The following is an 18,605-nucleotide window of genomic DNA, read 5'->3' as shown; positions in this document are numbered from 1 at the left end:
AACAGCCGGGAGCGAAGGGGGTTGCTTCAGTGAAAACGGCTGCCAGTCAATGAGTTCAAGATTTATTTCAACAGGTCTACTTTGCCTTGTGACCAACAAAAGTCCCACCGAGGGAGGCGGGGCTTCTCTTGAGAAGAGACGCTCGCCAGTCGCCTCAAGCGGAAATCAAACGTGACGTTGATGACTTTGGAATGTTTGTCGACTTGATGAAAATGCAAAGAGGAGAAGGTGGAGAAAGCCAAGGTATGCAAATGTGGCGGCCATCGCAAGTGGCTCAGGTGTGGTTGAGGGCGGCGCGGCGACCGCTCAGCGCGCGGCGGACCACGTCCCGCCACTGGTCGTCGGAGATCTGCCGGGCCCACGCCGGCACGCCCGGCGACGGCAGCGCCACCGCCGCCATGGTCTGCTTCACCAGCTCCACGTGGGCTGCGAGTGGGCGGGAGCGAGAAGGACGTCAGACGCTTTCGCCTTCTCAAAACGTGTCAAAACCAAAACGCTAATTTGACTTTTGCTGCCAAAAGATGCTCTCGCTCGTCATTTGCCGCAAGTCACGTTCGTGCACATTTTGCAGAAGAACCCAAAGACAGAAAGCATCGTTTGGATCAAAGTCATGCAAGTCTTCATTCTGCTGATGACGAGATGTTTTCAGCCATCAACGGTGACAGAAAAGTGCACGTTTGAAGATATTTGGGGGCTCCGCAGACCCCCGACACTTGAGCTGCCACCATTTTGCTGCTTGCTTCGAAATGAGGCCGAGATCAGAATTGGCATTTTTCTCCGGATTGACATTTTTCCTATCGACGAGCCATTTGGAAGGCTACAGACGTGAGATCGCGCTCTGGTCAAGAAAATCATGAAGTTGACATTTTGTATTTTTCAAGTGTGTCTTTGAGTGACCGCAATTTGGACAGGACGGAATTTGGACAGGACATTCCGAGACGGTCGTTTGATGAGACAAAAGCAAAAAGTCTGGGCAAACGAGTGACCGACCGTCATCCATGGGGATGGAGGCGCGGCTCCTCTCGGCCGCCGCCGCCTCGGGGTCGTCCTCGTCGCTGTCGGTGGGCGGAGCCTCGGGGAGGTGCAGACCCATCACCTGCGTCGCAAGAAGCCGTTGTGAGACCGAACGAGCGTGTTGGCCGAGCGCAACGTTGCCGGCTGACCAACCTCCATCCTGTGCCGGAGACTGCCGTCTCCCACCGCCGCCTCGTCCCCATCCTGACTGAGGGGCTGGTAAGTGTAGTCCGAAGGGACCTGCTCCCCCTCCTGATCCTCCTCGCCCCCGCTCCACGCCGCCCCCCCGACCGCATCTCCGTCACGGGGGCTCTTGTCGTCGTCCTCGCAAGGCGGGAAAACTCGCTCTGGTCCCATGGCGGGGCCCGCCACTGGGAAAAAAAAAAGGGGGGGGGGGGGTCCAATGACCATGAAGCATGTTATTTGGCACAAGTGATGTTCATCCGACTTTTGCAGAAGAACGTCCGATGGCACTTTTTTTCAGACTGAGTTTTAACTCACCAATACTGATTACCGAGACCTGTCGTACTTTTGATGGATAAAAACCTGAACCTGATTGGCCAAAGTCTAACTGCCGCATTATAGCGCCAACTACTGCCAAGGAGGACTTGCTCACTCCGAAAAATATATTTTTAGTCTTAAGACGGTGCAGGAGGCCGGTAACGACACTCGGCCATAACCATTAGGAAACACATACAAATGTCGAAGCGCTACAAAACTCCTAGAAATTCAGTCCCACGACTGCTGAGCTATTTTCAGATCAAGATTTGGAAAGATTCACTCAACAATTCGCCTGCTTTGCTCTCCTTTCGGCGAGGTTGCGCGGAAGGTTTTTTTTTTTGGGTGTCAAGACGCCCTCGCTTGCTACCTGGCGAAGCTAACTGCTAACTCGGTGCTGCTCCATGTACATGACGTAGGACAAAGTGGGAACTTTGTCTCACTCACCTGTTTTGTTCGCCAACTGAGAAGCTGCCGAGATCTGCTAGCAACACGGACGTAACCGCGGAGGCGCTTCCGTATACGTCATAGCAACGCGTCCGCACCACTGTCCAATCAGTCTTCGCGTCCTCGTGACGTCACCACAAGGCATCAGCAACGTCCTCTTCTCGAACAAAGAAATTCTGAAGCCGAAGAAGCAACATAAGGAAACGAATTCTCCGGCCGCTCGTTGTTGACGATGAAGGAGACGACGTTGCATCAAAAACGCATGAGGAAAGGAGCAGCTTTTTTCTTTTTCTCCGTCATTTTGGGGCGTGGATTTCTACAGAACGGCACCAGACCCCGCCCTCCCTCCCCCGCGACAAGGCACCAGACCCCGCCCTTCCTCCTGCTCGACAAGGCTTTTTTTCATGGTCATGTTGGACAAATATGCTTAACGGCAACATGGCGAAACTTCCATTCGTGGCTTAGAGTTTGAAAGGGTTACTTGATTCATTGAGACATTTTCAACAGCAAGATCAGATTTTGTCTAGAATTAATGTCATCACTTTATTATTTTTCATGAACACTCATTTTTCCACTTGCACCTGCTTTCTGGATTTGGTCAGCAAACGGAGCCATGATTAGTCGTTACCTGTTTCCTCAGCACAGGTGAGGTTATCTTCAGTCCACAGCAAGTGGCAAAATTTGTTTTGACAGGTGCGGGCACGGCGCCCGCTCGTCAAAGGCAGGTCAGCCGAGGCGCATCAGGTTCCTTGAGACGGTGTTGTGGTCACCTGGACCACACCTGTGGCCAGCCTCAGGTTACTCAAGGTCAGGCGTGCCCAAGTCCGGCCTGTCTATCCGGTTACCCTCCTCTGACACACTTGATTCATATGATTTAGGCTGCTTATCAGCTTGCTGATGAGCTGATCATTTGACTCAGGTGCGATGGAGGAGGGAGACAACAGGCTGGATGGATGTGGGCCCTCCCGGACCGGACTTGGGGACCTGCTCCAGGTCATTGCACTCTTATTTGCAGCAGGAACGTGGGAGGCGCGAGGGGTCCATGAACTCATGTTGCCTTTTCGGTGTGAAAGGAAAAGGGTTCGACTTGAGTCGGATGGAAAGCTGGCGGCACTTGGACGGCTATTGCGCAATCGAGGAAGCGGCAGGTGGAATGGAAGGAATTGGGGACCTTCCCTTCCTTCCTTCCTTCCTCTGGGTTTGACGTCCACTTTGGAGGCCAAGCTGACGAAAGGCAACAATAATTGACGTGAACCGACGGTTAAACAAACGGCACGATGTGGACACACTGACCAGAGTCCAGCGTGTGCGTGCGCGCACGCAGACAATAAATAGTGTCCGATTGACCGATGGGAGCCATTTCACACTTTGCTGCCAGTGAACGAGATCCAACATGAAGCTGTTCCTGTTCCTGCTGCTGCTGCTGCCCGTCTGCTCAGGTTTGTTGTCGTCGTCGATGACTTTGCCGCCTTGAAAAGGTTCCAACGCGCGTTTGCGTCCCGACAGCGCAATTTCACATCGAGTGTTACGGCCGAGACCCGCTGGGGATGTTGCCGCAGATCCTGCACTGCAGCGGCCAAACGCTGCAAGCGTGCTACATCAGAGGTCAAAGGTCAGAATAAGGCCAGACGCTTGAAGCAGACATTTGACTTTGTGCTTTGCGGCGCAGACAACGGCGAGAAAGGCTGCGTGACGATGGACCGTTGCTCGCAGGCCGGATGGACGTGTTGCGACGGCGCCCTTTGCAACGTGTGAGCCCCGCGGCCAAGAAACGCCCGCCAACGTCTCGCTTATCGACGGCCGGCCGCTTTTTCCCTTGCGTTGGCGCTCGTCCAACGCGCCAAACAAAAAGTCTGGACGCAAAATAATTGGAATGCATTCACCACTTCAATCAACGCAATAAAGCCGCCTGCACTTGTTTCTGTCGTTCAACTCATTTCGTCACATCAATGACGAGCAGGAACATGTACACGAGGAGTAAGGCTTTTCATTTCTTTCTTTTTTTTTAATAATTTCATATATATATAAATATTTATATATATACAGTGCTGCTGTTTTTGAACCCTGCAGCCATGGTCAGACTCTGTATAAAATATTAAAATAACCTTATTAAATGTTTAGTCATACCCGAACCTACAATGCTGACATTGCAAATAATGGACTTGAACAAAAAGAATGATCATATTGTCATTCATTCTTGAACAAAAGTTGTTGATTTAAGAAAAACTCTGATTTCATGAGTGCAAAAGTATGTGAAACTCTCACTTGATGGGACATTGCACCTCCTTTTGCAATGAGAACTTCATCCAAACACTTTCTTTAGTGACTTCTCAGTCTCTCACATCGACTTTGGGGGGATTTTTGCCACTCTTCTACTTCCACTCTAATGTTTAGTTAGCCTATTTACTGTTTTGTCCAAAACAAATGGATGAAATTGACAATGCATTCTTTTTCCTTATTTTTTTTTATTAATAGCCTAATTATACGTGTATGAGTGAACCTTTTCATGTGCGTTTTACAACTTGTCGGCTCGTATTTTCTTTTTCTTGTTTTATAGTTTATAGTTGTTGTTTTTTTCGCGCGCATCGCTCTTATTTTGAAGTACGGTGCGTGCCACCACTTCCTTTCTGACAGTGCGCTTGGCCTGGCAATGGACGCCTTTATTCCGACCAGATCCCCTTGGAAGAAAGCAGGCCAGGCAGGAGTATTTCTCCTTCACGGTTTGCAAACGATGACGCTTATTGTTCCGACGTTGGCTGGCGGCGCCCCGTGTATGACGTCACAACGCTGGACAAGATGGGATGGGGGAGGAGCGCGGAATTCCGGGGAGGATTACCCATCATGCCCCGCGGGCGAAGATGGCGACAGCTCGAGCGAGGATCTCTTCGTCAACTTTCTCCGAGTGATTTTCGTCGAGCGGCTCTTCGGCCTCGCTCCCGCCGTCCCGCTCGCTGAGCACATCGGCCGAGGAGCGACGCTAGCTCCTGGCTTCGGATCGACCCGGAGCCCGCCGCCGTGCCGGGGACGCGGCTCCGGCTAAAGTTTGGGGCCGGCAGGCGGACTGGCCTGACGAGGAGGTGAGTCGGATCGCGTGTGGGCGTGGCTTGCCCGATGCCTCCGTCGGACCCGCTTGCGCTAGATGTGGAGAGAGCTTGGCTCGGGGTAGCGCTTGGGCATTCCGTTGGGCCGGGTTAGGCCGCGTCAGACGTCCGCGGCCCTGCCGGCCTGCATCAGCTCGCTCGCTCGCTCGCTCGTTCGGTGGGTCAGCAAGAGGGACAAGGACTGAAGGTGGCGCTCAAACTTTGGAGAGGAACACATCGGAACGCGTCACGTTTGCGTCGCCATGGCAGCACACGCGCCCGACAATATGCCTCCCCCACGAAGCCCCTCAAAAGCCCGGACGGTCACGCCGCGTTGAAATGAAAACTAAAGGGCTCCTGTTCTTGATGGGGTCCCTCACAGAATTTGCAGACAAATATTCTCGGCAAAACCAAACTCGACATCCTTCACAATAACATTGTAAAATATATCAATCCAAATAAACTGAAATTGAGTCCGCAATTAACATCTTAACAACTTTTATAGATCCATTCAAATCATTCAACATTTGATCACATCATTAATTGATATGCAACATCACTTATGATTTATTTTGCAAATGACAATTACTAATTGCTTTTTGAAGCAGAGTTTCTTGTTTTGTTTTTTAACAGTAATAATAAGTAGAGATGGCGGGAAAGGGTTCCGAAATGAAACCGCTCTATGCTGGACTGTTCTTTGAAGTGCATTTGTGGTTGCCCAATGATGGAATGATGACATCACCGTGTGTGGTGTCCGTCGGAATGATGTCGTCACCATGTGTGTCCATCGGAATGATGTCGTCACCATGTGTGTCCATCGGAATGATGTCATCAACCGTGTGTGTCCGTTGGAATGATGTCACCATGTGTGCCCGTCGGAATGATGTCGTCACCATGTGTGTCCATCGGAATGATGTCGTCACCATGTGTGTCCATCGGAATGATGTCGTCAACCGTGTGTGTCCATCGGAATGATGTCGTCAACCGTGTGTGTCCGTCAGAATGATGTCGTCACCATGTGTGTCCGTCGGAATGATGTCGTCACCGCGTGTGTCCGTCGGAATGATGACGTCAACCGCGTGTGTCCGTCGGAATGATGTCGTCACCGTGTCTGTCCGTCGGAATGATGTCGTCACCGTGTCTGTCCGTCGGAATGATGTCGTCAACCGCGTGTGTCCGTCGGAATGATGTCGTCACCGCGTGTGTCCGTCGGAATGATGTCGTCACCGCGTGTGTCCGTCGGAATGATGTCGTCAACCGCGTGTGTCCGTCGGAATGATGTCGTCAACCGCGTGTGTCCGTCGGAATGATGTCGTCAACCATGTGTGTCCGTCGGAATGATGTCGTCAACCGCGTGTGTCCGTCGGAATGATGTCGTCACCGCGTGTGTCCGTCGGAATGATGCCGTCACCGCGTGTGTGTCCGTCGGAATGATGTCGTCACCGCGTGTGTCCGTCGGAATGACGTCGTCACCGCGTGTGTGTCCGTCGGAATGATGACGTCAACCGTGTGTGTCCGTCGGAATGATGTCGTCACCGTGTCTGTCCGTCGGAATGATGTCGTCACCGTGTCTGTCCGTCGGAATGATGTCGTCAACCGCGTGTGTCCGTCGGAATGATGTCGTCAACCGCGTGTGTCCGTCGGAATGATGTCGTCAACCGCGTGTGTCCGTCGGAATGATGTCGTCAACCATGTGTGTCCGTCGGAATGATGTCGTCAACCGCGTGTGTCCGTCGGAATGATGTCGTCACCGCGTGTGTCCGTCGGAATGATGTCGTCACCGCGTGTGTCCGTCGGAATGATGCCGTCACCGCGTGTGTGTCCGTCGGAATGATGTCGTCACCGCGTGTGTCCGTCGGAATGACGTCGTCACCGCGTGTGTGTCCGTCGGAATGATGACGTCAACCGTGTGTGTCCGTCGGAATGATGTCGTCACCGTGTCTGTCCGTCGGAATGATGTCGTCACCGTGTCTGTCCGTCGGAATGATGTCGTCAACCGCGTGTGTCCGTCGGAATGATGTCGTCACCCGCGTGTGTCCGTCGGAATGATGTCGTCAACCGCGTGTGTCCGTCGGAATGATGTCGTCAACCGCGTGTGTCCGTCGGAATGATGTCGTCAACCGCGTGTGTCCGTCGGAATGATGTCGTCACCGCGTGTGTCCGTCGGAATGATGTCGTCACCGCGTCTGTCCGTCGGAATGATGTCGTCACCGCGTCTGTCCGTCGGAATGATGTCGTCAACCGCGTGTGTCCGTCGGAATGATGTCGTCAACCGCGTGTGTCCGTCGGAATGATGTCGTCACCGCGTGTGTCCGTCGGAATGTCGTCACCGCGTGTGTCCGTCGGAATGATGTCGTCAACCGCGTGTGTCCGTCGGAATGATGTCGTCAACCGCGTCTGTCCGTCGGAATGATGTCGTCAACCGCGTCTGTCCGTCGGAATGATGTCGTCAACCGCGTCTGTCCGTCGGAATGATGTCGTCACCGCGTGTGTCCGTCGGAATGATGTCGTCACCGCGTGTGTCCGTCGGAATGATGTCGTCACCGCGTGTGTGTCCGTCGGAATGATGACGTCAACCGTATGTGTCCGTCGGAATGATGTCGTCACCGTGTCTGTCCGTCGGAATGATGTCGTCACCGTGTCTGTCCGTCGGAATGATGTCGTCAACCGCGTGTGTCCGTCGGAATGATGTCGTCACCCGCGTGTGTCCGTCGGAATGATGTCGTCAACCGCGTGTGTCCGTCGGAATGATGTCGTCAACCGCGTGTGTCCGTCGGAATGATGTCGTCAACCGCGTCTGTCCGTCGGAATGATGTCGTCAACCGCGTGTGTCCGTCGGAATGATGTCGTCACCGCGTGTGTCCGTCGGAATGATGCCGTCACCGCGTGTGTGTCCGTCGGAATGATGTCGTCAACCGCGTGTGTCCGTCGGAATGATGTCGTCAACCGCGTGTGTCCGTCGGAATGATGTCGTCAACCGCGTCTGTCCGTCGGAATGATGTCGTCAACCGCGTGTGTCCGTCGGAATGATGTCGTCAACCGCGTGTGTCCGTCGGAATGATGTCGTCACCGCGTGTGTCCGTCGGAATGATGTCGTCACCGCGTCTGTCCGTCGGAATGATGTCGTCAACCGCGTGTGTCCGTCGGAATGATGTCGTCAACCGCGTGTGTCCGTCGGAATGATGTCGTCACCGCGTGTGTCCGTCGGAATGATGTCGTCACCGCGTGTGTCCGTCGGAATGATGTCGTCACCGCGTGTGTCCGTCGGAATGATGTCGTCAACCGCGTGTGTCCGTCGGAATGATGTCGTCACCGCGTGTGTCCGTCGGAATGATGTCGTCAACCGCGTGTGTCCGTCGGAATGATGTCGTCACCGTGTCTGTCCGTCGGAATGATGTCGTCAACCGCGTGTGTCCGTCGGAATGATGTCGTCACCGCGTGTGTCCGTCGGAATGATGTCGTCAACCGCGTGTGTCCGTCGGAATGATGTCGTCAACCGCGTGTGTCCGTCGGAATGATGTCGTCACCGCGTGTGTCCGTCGGAATGATGTCGTCAACCGCGTGTGTCCGTCGGAATGATGTCAGCGCGAGTGTTGGTCCCCGGTTCCAAGTGGTCGTGGTGTGTTTGCCTCTTTCCGATCAATGCAGCTGCATTTCCTGTTCTGGAAACATGTTGAGATCAATGTGCAGCCCGAGGCGCACACGCACACACATTAGACGGCGATGAGCTGTGACAAGCTTCGACCCGGAGCGCAAACGAGCGAGCCCGGTCACTTGCGTTTGAGGCGGGCGGGCGTTGAGGTTGGCGTTTTTGCAGGCACTCTGGTCTGACCGGCGTTCTCTGACAGCACCCGCAGGAAGGACCCGGGCCCAAGATGAGCAGCGCGGCGCCGTCCAGGAAGCCGTACCGTAAAGCGCCGCCGCAGCATCGCGAAGCGCGTCACGCCCTCGCCGCTGCCGCCGCGCCGACCACGCCCCCTCAGACGCAAGCGCCGGATGACTGTCAGGTAAAAGAACAAATGTTCCGCACGCCCCCCCTTCAGCCGCCCCCCTTCGCCAATAAACGGCGGCCGGCCGCCTCCAGCCTGTCCAGCTTGGAATTTGGCACGGCCCCGTCGACGGAGCCTTTCCGCGCCCGCCGCGGGAGTGCCGGCAGACGTCACGCGGAGCGGAAGGACCGAAGAAGAGCCGGCGTTCCCCCGAAGAGCATTCTGAAGAAAGGCGTGTCCCCGGCTGCGGCGCACGCCTCTGATGTCATCAGGAAGTCCAAGTCGGCGGAGCTGTTGGACGGCTCCTCAGACCGGCAACCGTCGGCGCGCCGTTCTTCCGGTGGCCCGCCCTCTCGCCACTTAGCGTGGCGGATGCGGCTCCTGGAAGAGAAGGTCCGCTTCTCCAACTTTCTGGACGAAATCACCTGCCGCGTCATAAGCCCCGCCCACCTCACGCTTCTCGGCAGGGAGGCCTCCCATCGGCGCCCGAGCCCCGCCCCTCGCCTTCTCGGAGAGCGGATGCCGGACGGCGAGTGCGCCGACCGCAGGCGGCGTTGGGACGTGCGGGTGGCGGCGCTGCAGCGCTCGGAGGTGACTAAGGGGGCGGGGCATGTAGCACAAGTGTCCAAGCCAAATGGGCGAGGCAAAGTCGCTCTTGCTGTGACTAAACAGGATGTTGTGTCACATGTCAAGGTAGGTTTGGGCGTGTCCGATGGCCGTCCGATGGCAACTTGTTTGTGCTTGGCCACACTTTCAGCCGGTGGGCGGAGTCAAGAAGTGCTTCCCTTCGCATCCCTTCTTTCTGGCTCCTCGTTTGCCTTGAATTGGCCCCGGCGGCCTCTTGGCCGCTTCTGCAGGAAGACGCAAATGGACGCCGACCTGCACGTCGTCGTGGGCTGTCGATTATTGTCAGCCAGCAAAAATGTCACTCTCGTCAAATGGCAGCTCGAAAATCAGCTCTTTTTTCCTCATTCAAATATTTGGGTCAACAAGTTCAGCATATTTTTCTCCCGTGTTGAATAAACAGTCGATTGGATGCATTCCTTCCTGCATGTTCGGACTTGTAGAAGTTCTTGAGTGAATCAATGAAGAAGTTGTAGTGGAAAAAGCAGAATCTGCTATTGGGAATGCAGAAAAGTGGGTACAAAATGGGCAATTGTGGGTACGGCGTGAATTTTGCAACTGTAAGAAATGCAAGCGCTGAAGGCGGCAAAGAAAGTGTGGAATGTTTAAGCCCAGAAGGAACGAGTAGCGTACAAAGTTGAACTAATTAAATGCTAACATTCTTCTTGTTCCCCGTGAGTCGCAGTGTCCCATTACTGGATGAGCTATTTATAGACCAGACCCATGGGGCTACTCATGCTGTCCTTGGGGCTAGCTAGTACCTGCTGGTCCTTTTTTTTTTTTTTTTAATAGGAAGGACAATGCACTTTAACAGAGTAATCAAAAAAAAATCATCTGTGTTTGCACCGTGTGCCTTTGGTCTCGCTCGCTCCCGACTCCGCCCACATTATGCACCGAGAAGGAGAAGAAAAGGTTAGCGGCCGGCAAGTCGCTTGAAATGTGGCCGCTCGACTCAACTCTGCAAGCAGCCAATCATATTGTGCCCCGCCCAGACGGCCCCTCCCAAAACAAAAGAAGAGCCAATGACAGCCGGGCTCAGCGGATGTTGAAAGCGGGGTCGTCTCGAACCCAGTTTTATTATTGCGGGAATGCTTTTCAACTTCTGTCATTGTGGTTTTGATCCTCCTTTGAGCGTGTCGCGCCCGTCATCGTTTCTGAGTTGTCTCTTTTGTCTTTTTTGTCTTTTAGGAGGTTTTGTCCGACTCGGAGCGGATCAGGTGAGAGGACCTTCTGCTTCTGCGTTTGTGTTATGATGTCACGTTTATGATTGATCGCGTGGACGCAGGACGGTCTGAAAACTGGCAAAAGTTTCTTTTTTCACGAAGACGCGTCAAGTCCGAGGAAAAGGAAAAAAATGTCGGCTGGCTTGAAAAAGACGGTTTTGCCCAAGCAGGATCCTTCAGCGGCAGAACGAGGATCTGCGCCATCGCCTGTCGCTCTCCAGCCACAAGATGGAGGCCATGGAGGCGGAGTTTGACGGGAGCCGCCACTACATGGAGGCGGAGCTAAGCCGCACCAGAGATGACCTGGACAAGATGAGGGACAAGTTTCGCAGGTGAGGTCTTTGCATGTTTGTTTGCTCGCTCGCTGGCGTTGGCCGAGAAAGGCAGGACGGGACGGGACGGGACGGGACGGGACTGGACCGGACCGGACCGGACCGGACCGGAGGCCGCAAGCGAGCGAGCTTCTGCAGCTCAAGTCGTCGTCAGGCGCGCTTAAGTGTGTATGCTAATGAATATCTTTGATCTAGTATTTGGGGGCGGGGCAAGGAAGCCGGCTCCAGATGCCGGAAGCGTTTGTTGCGGCGGATCTTTGGCGTGAGCGACCTTTTTCTCGGACGGCGGCGCTAAAGCCAGACCGTGGGCGGGCGTCGCCGAGTGGCGCATTTCACAGCTCGCTGAGCAAAAGTCACGTTGAGGAGCAGTCGTGTCGTTTGGCGCACAAATGAGACGCGCCCTTAACCGCCAAGACGTGCTGGTTCGAAAGCAGACGTGAAAGTTTGGGGCCTGAAAACAAAATCCCACGATTGAGTTTGGATTTGGGCTCAACTGTGACTGAAAACAACTTTTCTTTTGTCCTTCCAAATTTCCTTTGCCGCGTTATTTTTAAGGTCTTTCCTAGAATATTTTCCAACAAACAATTGGTCTTCATTCCAAACAGGCCATTTCAGATCAATTATGCAAGAGGAGGAGAAAAAAGCGTCGACGCATACGAAGGCCACTTTGATTGGTCAGCGTTAAGCCAACCTGACCCTCGAACCGGCAGTTGACAATCCTGACAGCGGAATGCGTTTCGTTTTTTTTTTTTCTCTCCCTCCGCAGACTCCAAAACAGCTACACGGCGTCTCAGAGGGCCAATCAGGACTTGGAAGAGAAGCTTCACGCGCTGGTAAGCGTCCCTTTGTCTTCAAATGGCTTTGCAAATGGCCGTCTCCATGACAACAGCCGCCGTTGCGCCCCGCGGGAGCCATCTTGGGCTTGGGCTCACCCCGGATGACACCGCATGCGTGTGCGTTGCGGATCCGTCTCCACCGTGCGCTGCGGACACGTCCATCTGATGGACAGAACTCAGCAGCTGCGGTCGGACCGGCAACCCCGTCGCCGACAACTTGCCGCCGTGTCTGGCGTGACCGTGCGCAATAATGTGGCATTAAGGACACAGAAAAAGTCTGTGCTGAAAAGAGAAGCGCAACGAGAAGGTGGACGTCCTCGGGTTGAGGTCGCAGCTTCTGCTCGGACCTTCCATGCAGCACCTTTGAAGTTGTGAAGGAACCTGAGTTTGGAAAGCACCGTTTTCCCCTCTGGCTTCCACGCGTGTTGTTTTTTGGGAAAGAACGACGATTACCACCACAAACGCAAAGCGAGTCCATTTTTCCATTTGAGTCTCGACATTTCAGCAATCGAGACTCGAGCCAAGACGATGTACGTCGATTGAGGTCATCGATTGGTGAAGCCCTCGAAGACATTTTTTCAAAGCAGAAGTGAGGCGTTGTCTTTTTCAGATTTCTTTTTTTTTGCTGTCTACGATTTCTCAGCATATCCCTTTAATGGTCCTTTTAAAAAGGATCACGTGCCGGTGTCACATCTCATCGTAAGAAAGCAGGTCTAACCGTGCGGCGGCCTCCGGCACGACGGAGCTGGTCCGAAGTCGATGGGCAGCGCACACGCAGACGCTGTCGTTTGAACAAGCTGATAGGATGCAAAGCAATCGGCTCGAAGGGAAAGCAATCGGCTCGAAGGGAAAGCAATCGGCTCGAAGGGAAAGCAATCGGCTAGAAGGGAAAGCAATCGGCTAGAAGGGAAAGCAATCGGCTAGAAGGGAAAGCAATCGGCTCGAAGGGAAAGCAATCGGCTAGAAGGCAAAGCAATCGGCTAGAAGGGAAAGCAATCGGCTAGAAGGGAAAGCAATCGGCTAGAAGGGAAAGCAATCGGCTAGAAGGGAAAGCAATCGGCTAGAAGGGAAAGCAATTGGCTAGAAGGGAAAGCAATCGGCTCGAAGGGAAAGCAATCGGCTCGAAGGGAAAGCAATCGGCTAGAAGGGAAAGCAATCGGCTAGAAGGGAAAGCAATCGGCTAGAAGGGAAAGCAATCGGCTAGAAGGGAAAGCAATCGGCTAGAAGGGAAAGCAATCGGCTAGAAGGGAAAGCAATCGGCTAGAAGGGAAAGCAATCGGCTCCTCCGCCACCGGAGCGGATCCGCAACGCACGCGCACGCGGTGTCATCTCAGGGTCAGCCGCTAACCTTGGACCAGCGAGCACGGGAAGCGCCGCTGGCAAATGTCGGCCACTGGCAGTAGGCTGGGCCCTTAAAGCGGGAAAGGGCCCAGGATGCTCCCCTGCCGGGAGGCGAGTCGGCCCCCCGTGAGTCGGCTCGGCTCGCAAGCCGTCGCTGCCGTCGCGGGTTGGAAGCGCTTCTGGAAAAGCGTCGGCCGTCTTTGACAGTCTTAACAAGAACAAGTCCAAAAGAAGTACGAGCGAAATACAAATGAGAGGCTTCCAAAAATGCTCATGAGGACGTTTGTGACGCCATCTTGTCATCAAGCGGCAGCTTTGAAGATTTGGATGTGGTGAGAAACGATGAATGCGATTGCAAAGTCTACGTAATAACGTCCTGTTTTCTTGCTGCCGCTCTTTTATTTTCCTTCACGCTGCTGAGCGACGCACGGAATCTTCATCTTCATCAGGCTGCCGTCAGTCAAACCTGGGTCCATGCAGTTGGGTTGACCTTCATCTTCCTCTCCCATAACGCTCCTCTTCTTCACTCTTGGTGTTTGTCGCCCTCCCTCCTCTTCCTCGTTTGCCCTTCCTCATCCCGCTCCATTGAAACGCTCTGTCCCGTCCCGATTGGCCGCCGCCCATCGCCCGCCTCTAACGCGCCGTCCTTGCCGCTCGCTCCCGCAGCTGCGGACGGTGGAGCGAGACAAGAAGACGATGGACGGCGAGATGGTGGAGCTGACCAACAAGCTGCTGGAGGCCAAGAACGCCATCGACCGCCTGGAGGAGCTTAACGTGAGCAAACGCTTTTTCTTTTTGTCACGTCGGCAAGAAAGAGAAGAACGTCGGCTGCTAGCCGCAAAGAATGTTAGCGTTGGCGAGCATGTGGTTGAGTGGGCAGCAAACCAAAGCGCGTGTTTGTGGAAAACGCTGCCCCCTGCTGGCTTGTAGCGCAACATGAAGCGTTAGCGTAGCCATCCTGCGTTTGCCGATTACTGATTCCTTTCAGCTGCTATCGTGTTTGTTTTGTGCGTTTCAGGAACGTTACCGGCTGGACTGCAACCTCGCTGTGCAGCTGCTGAAATGCAACAAGTCGCACTTCAGGAACCACAAGTTCGCTGACGTGAGTACGCCGCCGCCGCCGCCGCCGCCGCCGCCGCCGCCGCTGGGACCTTGACTCAGCAGTTTTATGCATTCCGTCACCAAGCTTGGAAGTTGTAAGTCAAGGTCCGCTCGCGTGTGCGCGCGTCTGACTTTGCGGCCGTCGCTGCAGCTGCCGTGCGAACTTCAAGACATGCTGAAGAAGCACATGAAGAGCAGCAGCCTGCCGGAGCCGAGCCCCGCCTCCTGCAGCCAGGACCCGGACACGCTGAGCCTGACGCCGTCCGACGTGGTTCCCACCTCGGTCATCGCTCGCGTCCTGGAGAAACCCGAGCCGCTGCTGCTCAACTCGGCGCAATCCAGCAGCCGCGGCTGGCCCAACGCAGAGGACGTCTTTGTGCACGTGGACATGACGGCGGAAGGGCGGGGCGCCGCCGAGGACGCCACGGCCGCCGCCGCGCCCTTTGACGCTTCGTGCCGCGGGCCTGATGCGGGCGAGGAGGCGGCGGGCGTCGCACCCTCTTTTGACAAGCTGGATCCGTACCCGCCGCCGCCGCCGCCTAACCCTCTCTACCCGGGACGAAAGGTCATCGAGTTCTCCTCGGACGACAAGGTGAAGATTCCCAAGAACGGTCCGCTGCCCAACTGCACCTACGCCACGCGCCAGGCCATCTCGCTGGGCCTGCACGGCGAGCAGCCGGCCAGCCCCTCCCACGCCGCGCTCCAGCAGCACGACGGCGCCGCTGACACGCCCTCCAGCCAGTCCAGCCCCTTCAGCAGCCCGCCACAGGTGAGTTCGCTCACACTTCACCTCATGACAATCGATGCTGCATCCGGCGTCGCTTTTGTTGACAAGACTTCATCTAATAACGAGGTTTCGATCGTCCGTTCTGGCGCTTGTCAATGAATCAAAAATAAAGCTGACTTTCTTATATCGAATAGAATTCTTCTCAAATTTGCCCCCAAAACTGGAGCGACTTTACACGAGTCTCCTTTTGAAACAAACGCTGAGCAAGAATCACTTTGCGAGTCCTAATCGTGCAACATTTGGGTTGTCATCAGTGGTCGGCGTGCGCACGTCGTCCCGCTTGGTTGGGAAAAACGCTTCTTATTGTTTTCCACGATTGGGAGGCCGAACAAGAAAGGTTGAACAAAATCAGCTTCACATCCAAGGAAAGTCTTTTTCCCTCCAAGTCATATCAAATAATTGACTTGTCTTGCCAGTCGCCGCGTGTCTGGAAAAATCAAAGTTGGCCTGCCCCCCGCTGCAGAAAGAAATCCTAGAGGAAACGCTGCGGCTCGATAGAGAGCGCCATGTTGTGGGAGGACAGGAAGTTGTTTGGACGTGACTTGCTGCTGACGCGGATGTTGTCGCACCCTTGCAGGCGGCCAGCATGGGGGCCAGTTCTGCCAGTTCTTCCGAGGACCTTCTGGCCAACTGGCAGCGGCTGTTTGTGGACAAGATGGCGCCCTCGGCGGCGGCGGCGGGCGGGACGCCCTCCAGGGCGGCGTACTCGGACGGCGAGGAGGGCTCCACCGCAAGCCACGCCTCCAGCCTGGACACGGACACGGACGCCGAGCCCCGTGCCTACGCCGGCGGGGAGCTGCTCCCAATGGACCCGGACGGGCGGCGCCAGGAGGACGGCGAGGACGATGAGTCCGACCGTTTGCCCGTTATTTCGCCCCGCCTCTTGGACTTGGACCCCGCCTTGGCCGCAGCCGCGCTGCCGCGACCTCACAGGAACCCCAAGAGGATGGGGGTGCACCACCTCCACAGACAACCACAATAACGCCCGCCAGACACGCCCACCAGACGCGCTGCAGCCCGTAGGAGACCGCCATCTTCTTCGTGGCTTTGTGCCCAGCCAGTTGGTGCGTGTCCATTTGCGCGCGAGGTCGTCGTCTTGGCTGCATCAATAACGCACACGTGATGACCTTCTCGGGCGGTCGCTGGCCCAGCCGAAGCCGCGCCGACTCGACGCCACCGGCAAAGCCTTTTTCCTCCAGACCGTCGATTGTTTCTCCTTCTTGAGGGTGACGGCGTGTTCTTTTCACACTTCTTAGTTGGACGCCATCGTGAGCGTGAGCGAGCGCGACGATGGATGCGCACCCGGCGGCGCAGCACGGACGGGACGACTCGTGCGCGTCGTTTGTCGGAGGCCGCCTCGCTTGAGAGTGGGCGGGGCGCGGGCGGCCTTTGGTCCCAAGTTGATCGGAGGACTCGGCGGGCGCCGCTCGTCCTCGTCTTTGCTTTGCCGCTCGTCCTCGTCTTTGCTTTGCCGCTCGTCCTCGTCTTTGCTTTGCCGCCTCCGGGCAGCACTCGACTTGGGCCCACACGTCGAGTCTTTCTGCTTTTCAAGCTTGACATTTTCTTTTGCTGTCATCCCATCGAACCCTTGGCTCATTCTTTTCAACTTGTCAAGGGGCAGAAAGGCCTTTTGAGGTTGCCGGCGTTTTGAGGTTGCCGGCGTGTCGGGCGACGCGACGGGCCGCTCGCCATCCTTTGCACCCTCACAAATTGTTGACTTTTTGTCGCGCGGCGCCAGCAAGACCGCTTTGCGCTCGTCACGTCACCACAAGGTTCAGCTGCACCCGGAGCCGACGGCTCGTCAGCAGGTGTTCACGCCGTCTGTGACCTTTCACCCCAGTCAAGTACTTTAAGGTTCCATGAACACTTTGGTTGGCTGATGATTGATTTGTAAATGGATGTATATTTTCAAATGAATAAAAATTGAATACGGTGTGCTTCATGTCATGACTGCGCGCGCTTAGGATGCCTTTCTGCACAAAATGGCGTCTGATCTTCAATAAATGCTTCAGCCCATAGTTTTTATTGGACACACCAAAAGCAACATTGCGTGCGTGCAAGAGAGGTGACGGCATGTGCTGCTTTGAAGACCCTCCTTTTTCTTTTATCGCTCAGTTCCTTCGACCCGAATAGGCATCTTTTGTTGCATTACAGGCATAAGACTTTAATAAAAAAATATACAAGATTCCTCCTGTAAACATCATTAAGCATAAAATTTATAGATGTCTTAAGTCCTCTTGTTTAACCAATTTAAAACGTCTTAAATCATGCTGTTTCTACGAAGTACTGTCTCCAATGTTCTCCATTTTGGATACTGTAAAAGTATCGGATCGTTTGCCGAGAAACGTTTCCTGGGAGGAGCAATATGGCGGCCTAAAAAGTCTTGGCCTATCGGCTATGCAGTCATAGCCTACATACAGATCAGTGATTCACACTGACTCGCACGCGCACCTTGCACGCGCTTGACACAGAGGTTGCAGATCCGCTTTAGGCCAGAAAGTGGCAGTCACGAGTAAAGTGTCAAATACCGTGTTTAGACGTGACATTTCAAATCAAATGAGCGGCCAAGCCTATTTCTCTGCCACTGCTGTTATAAACATGGAGTAAAAACGGTTTGCTTTTGAACCAATACTAGCATGTAAATTTCTATTACCGATCTCATAATTCTGCAGATAAAGTTGACGGCCGACAATCCCCGACCGTTCTCTTGCAGTGCATCATGGTCGAAATATGCATGCCATTCAGTAAACTAGCCACCGGGGGGTGCTGCAACTGCACAAACGCAACACTTTTATTTCTCTTCAAGTTTACATGGTCAGTTGAAAGTACAAGCTTGTTTTGCACTCGTTTAACATCAGAAGTCAAAGCTTCTTGAAAAGATTTCATGACTACAACATTTTGTCTTCAATTACACAAATACACGTCATTTGCACTTGGACAATTTCGCTAAATAATACGGAGCCCCTCTGGTGCCGGGGAATGAATTTTTAATTTTTTTTACTAATCTGTTCCCACAGTTTAGCAATCTGTACCCACAGTTTAGTATTCGGTTCCCACAGTTTAGCACGTCAATAAAAAAACAAAGAAGAACACTTGAATATATAGATACAAGTTTGATTTATTTGAAGACTGGAGTAGTGTGAAGCAGGCGAGAAACTCTGCCATTTTGATTTTGTAGGAATGAGAGCAGGTTAAAATCTGTTCATTTTTAATTGTCGGCAACAAGGAAACCAATGCAAAACTGTAAAAACACTGCCATCTTCAGGCTAGAAAATGCAATTGCATGTAAGATTTGATAATATAGGCTAATAGACAAAGGTTGAGCCAACTTCA

The 18,605-nt window shown here is 54.1% G+C and overlaps 3 protein-coding genes across 8 annotated transcripts; 2 read left to right on the top strand and 1 right to left on the bottom strand.

Annotated features, from left to right (window-relative positions):
* Positions 1-46: 46 nt before the first annotated feature.
* On the bottom strand, positions 47-2,231 carry mea1 (male-enhanced antigen 1). Its single transcript, XM_077581855.1, has 4 exons — positions 1,960-2,231; positions 1,168-1,385; positions 991-1,096; positions 47-426 (listed from the first exon to the last, which is right to left on the bottom strand). Exons 2-4 carry the CDS (start codon positions 1,369-1,371, stop codon positions 275-277), a joined length of 462 nt encoding a protein of 153 aa, XP_077437981.1. The 5' UTR covers positions 1,372-1,385; positions 1,960-2,231; the 3' UTR covers positions 47-274.
* A 997-nt stretch (positions 2,232-3,228) lies between these two features.
* Positions 3,229-3,878, top strand: LOC144061416 (uncharacterized). The gene is made up of 3 exons (XM_077581856.1): positions 3,229-3,398; positions 3,466-3,564; positions 3,629-3,878. The coding sequence occupies exons 1-3, from the start codon at positions 3,353-3,355 to the stop codon at positions 3,712-3,714; spliced, it is 231 nt and encodes a 76-aa protein (XP_077437982.1). The 5' UTR covers positions 3,229-3,352; the 3' UTR covers positions 3,715-3,878.
* A 155-nt stretch (positions 3,879-4,033) lies between these two features.
* On the top strand, positions 4,034-17,207 carry tjap1 (tight junction associated protein 1 (peripheral)). 6 transcript variants are annotated; one of them, XM_077581851.1, is made up of 10 exons: positions 4,034-5,036; positions 8,888-9,046; positions 10,841-10,869; positions 11,046-11,207; positions 11,974-12,040; positions 13,834-13,863; positions 14,051-14,158; positions 14,403-14,486; positions 14,637-15,254; positions 15,850-17,207. In XM_077581851.1, exons 2-10 carry the CDS (start codon positions 8,915-8,917, stop codon positions 16,252-16,254), a joined length of 1,635 nt encoding a protein of 544 aa, XP_077437977.1. In that variant the 5' UTR covers positions 4,034-5,036; positions 8,888-8,914; the 3' UTR covers positions 16,255-17,207. The 6 variants fall into 6 exon arrangements, with proteins under 6 accessions (XP_077437977.1, XP_077437975.1, XP_077437973.1 ...); XM_077581849.1 differs by having other exon boundaries at positions 8,888-9,619; XM_077581847.1 differs by having other exon boundaries at positions 8,888-9,721.
* Positions 17,208-18,605: the final 1,398 nt, after the last annotated feature.

The sequence above is a fragment of the Vanacampus margaritifer genome, chromosome 12 (genome assembly GCF_051991255.1).
Source record: "Vanacampus margaritifer isolate UIUO_Vmar chromosome 12, RoL_Vmar_1.0, whole genome shotgun sequence".
NCBI lineage: Eukaryota > Metazoa > Chordata > Actinopteri > Syngnathiformes > Syngnathidae > Vanacampus > Vanacampus margaritifer.
This window is presented reverse-complemented; position numbering and strand designations above follow the sequence as displayed.

Coding starts and splice junctions, on each gene's coding strand:
- mea1 (XM_077581855.1), bottom strand. CDS start 1,371: ATGGGACCAGAGCGAGTTTTCCCGCCTTGCGAGGACGACGACAAGAGC. Junction 1,097..1,167: donor GTCTCCGGCACAGGATGGAG/GTTGGTCAGCCG, acceptor CTTGCGACGCAG/GTGATGGGTCTGCACCTCCC. Junction 427..990: donor CTCCATCCCCATGGATGACG/GTCGGTCACTCG, acceptor GCCCACTCGCAG/CCCACGTGGAGCTGGTGAAG.
- LOC144061416 (XM_077581856.1), top strand. CDS start 3,353: ATGAAGCTGTTCCTGTTCCTGCTGCTGCTGCTGCCCGTCTGCTCAG. Junction 3,399..3,465: donor GCTGCTGCCCGTCTGCTCAG/GTTTGTTGTCGT, acceptor GCGTCCCGACAG/CGCAATTTCACATCGAGTGT. Junction 3,565..3,628: donor GCAAGCGTGCTACATCAGAG/GTCAAAGGTCAG, acceptor TTTGCGGCGCAG/ACAACGGCGAGAAAGGCTGC.
- tjap1 (XM_077581847.1), top strand. CDS start 8,915: ATGAGCAGCGCGGCGCCGTCCAGGAAGCCGTACCGTAAAGCGCCGCCG. Junction 9,722..10,840: donor ATGTTGTGTCACATGTCAAG/GTAGGTTTGGGC, acceptor TTTGTCTTTTAG/GAGGTTTTGTCCGACTCGGA. Junction 12,041..13,833: donor AAGAGAAGCTTCACGCGCTG/GTAAGCGTCCCT, acceptor CATCTTCATCAG/GCTGCCGTCAGTCAAACCTG.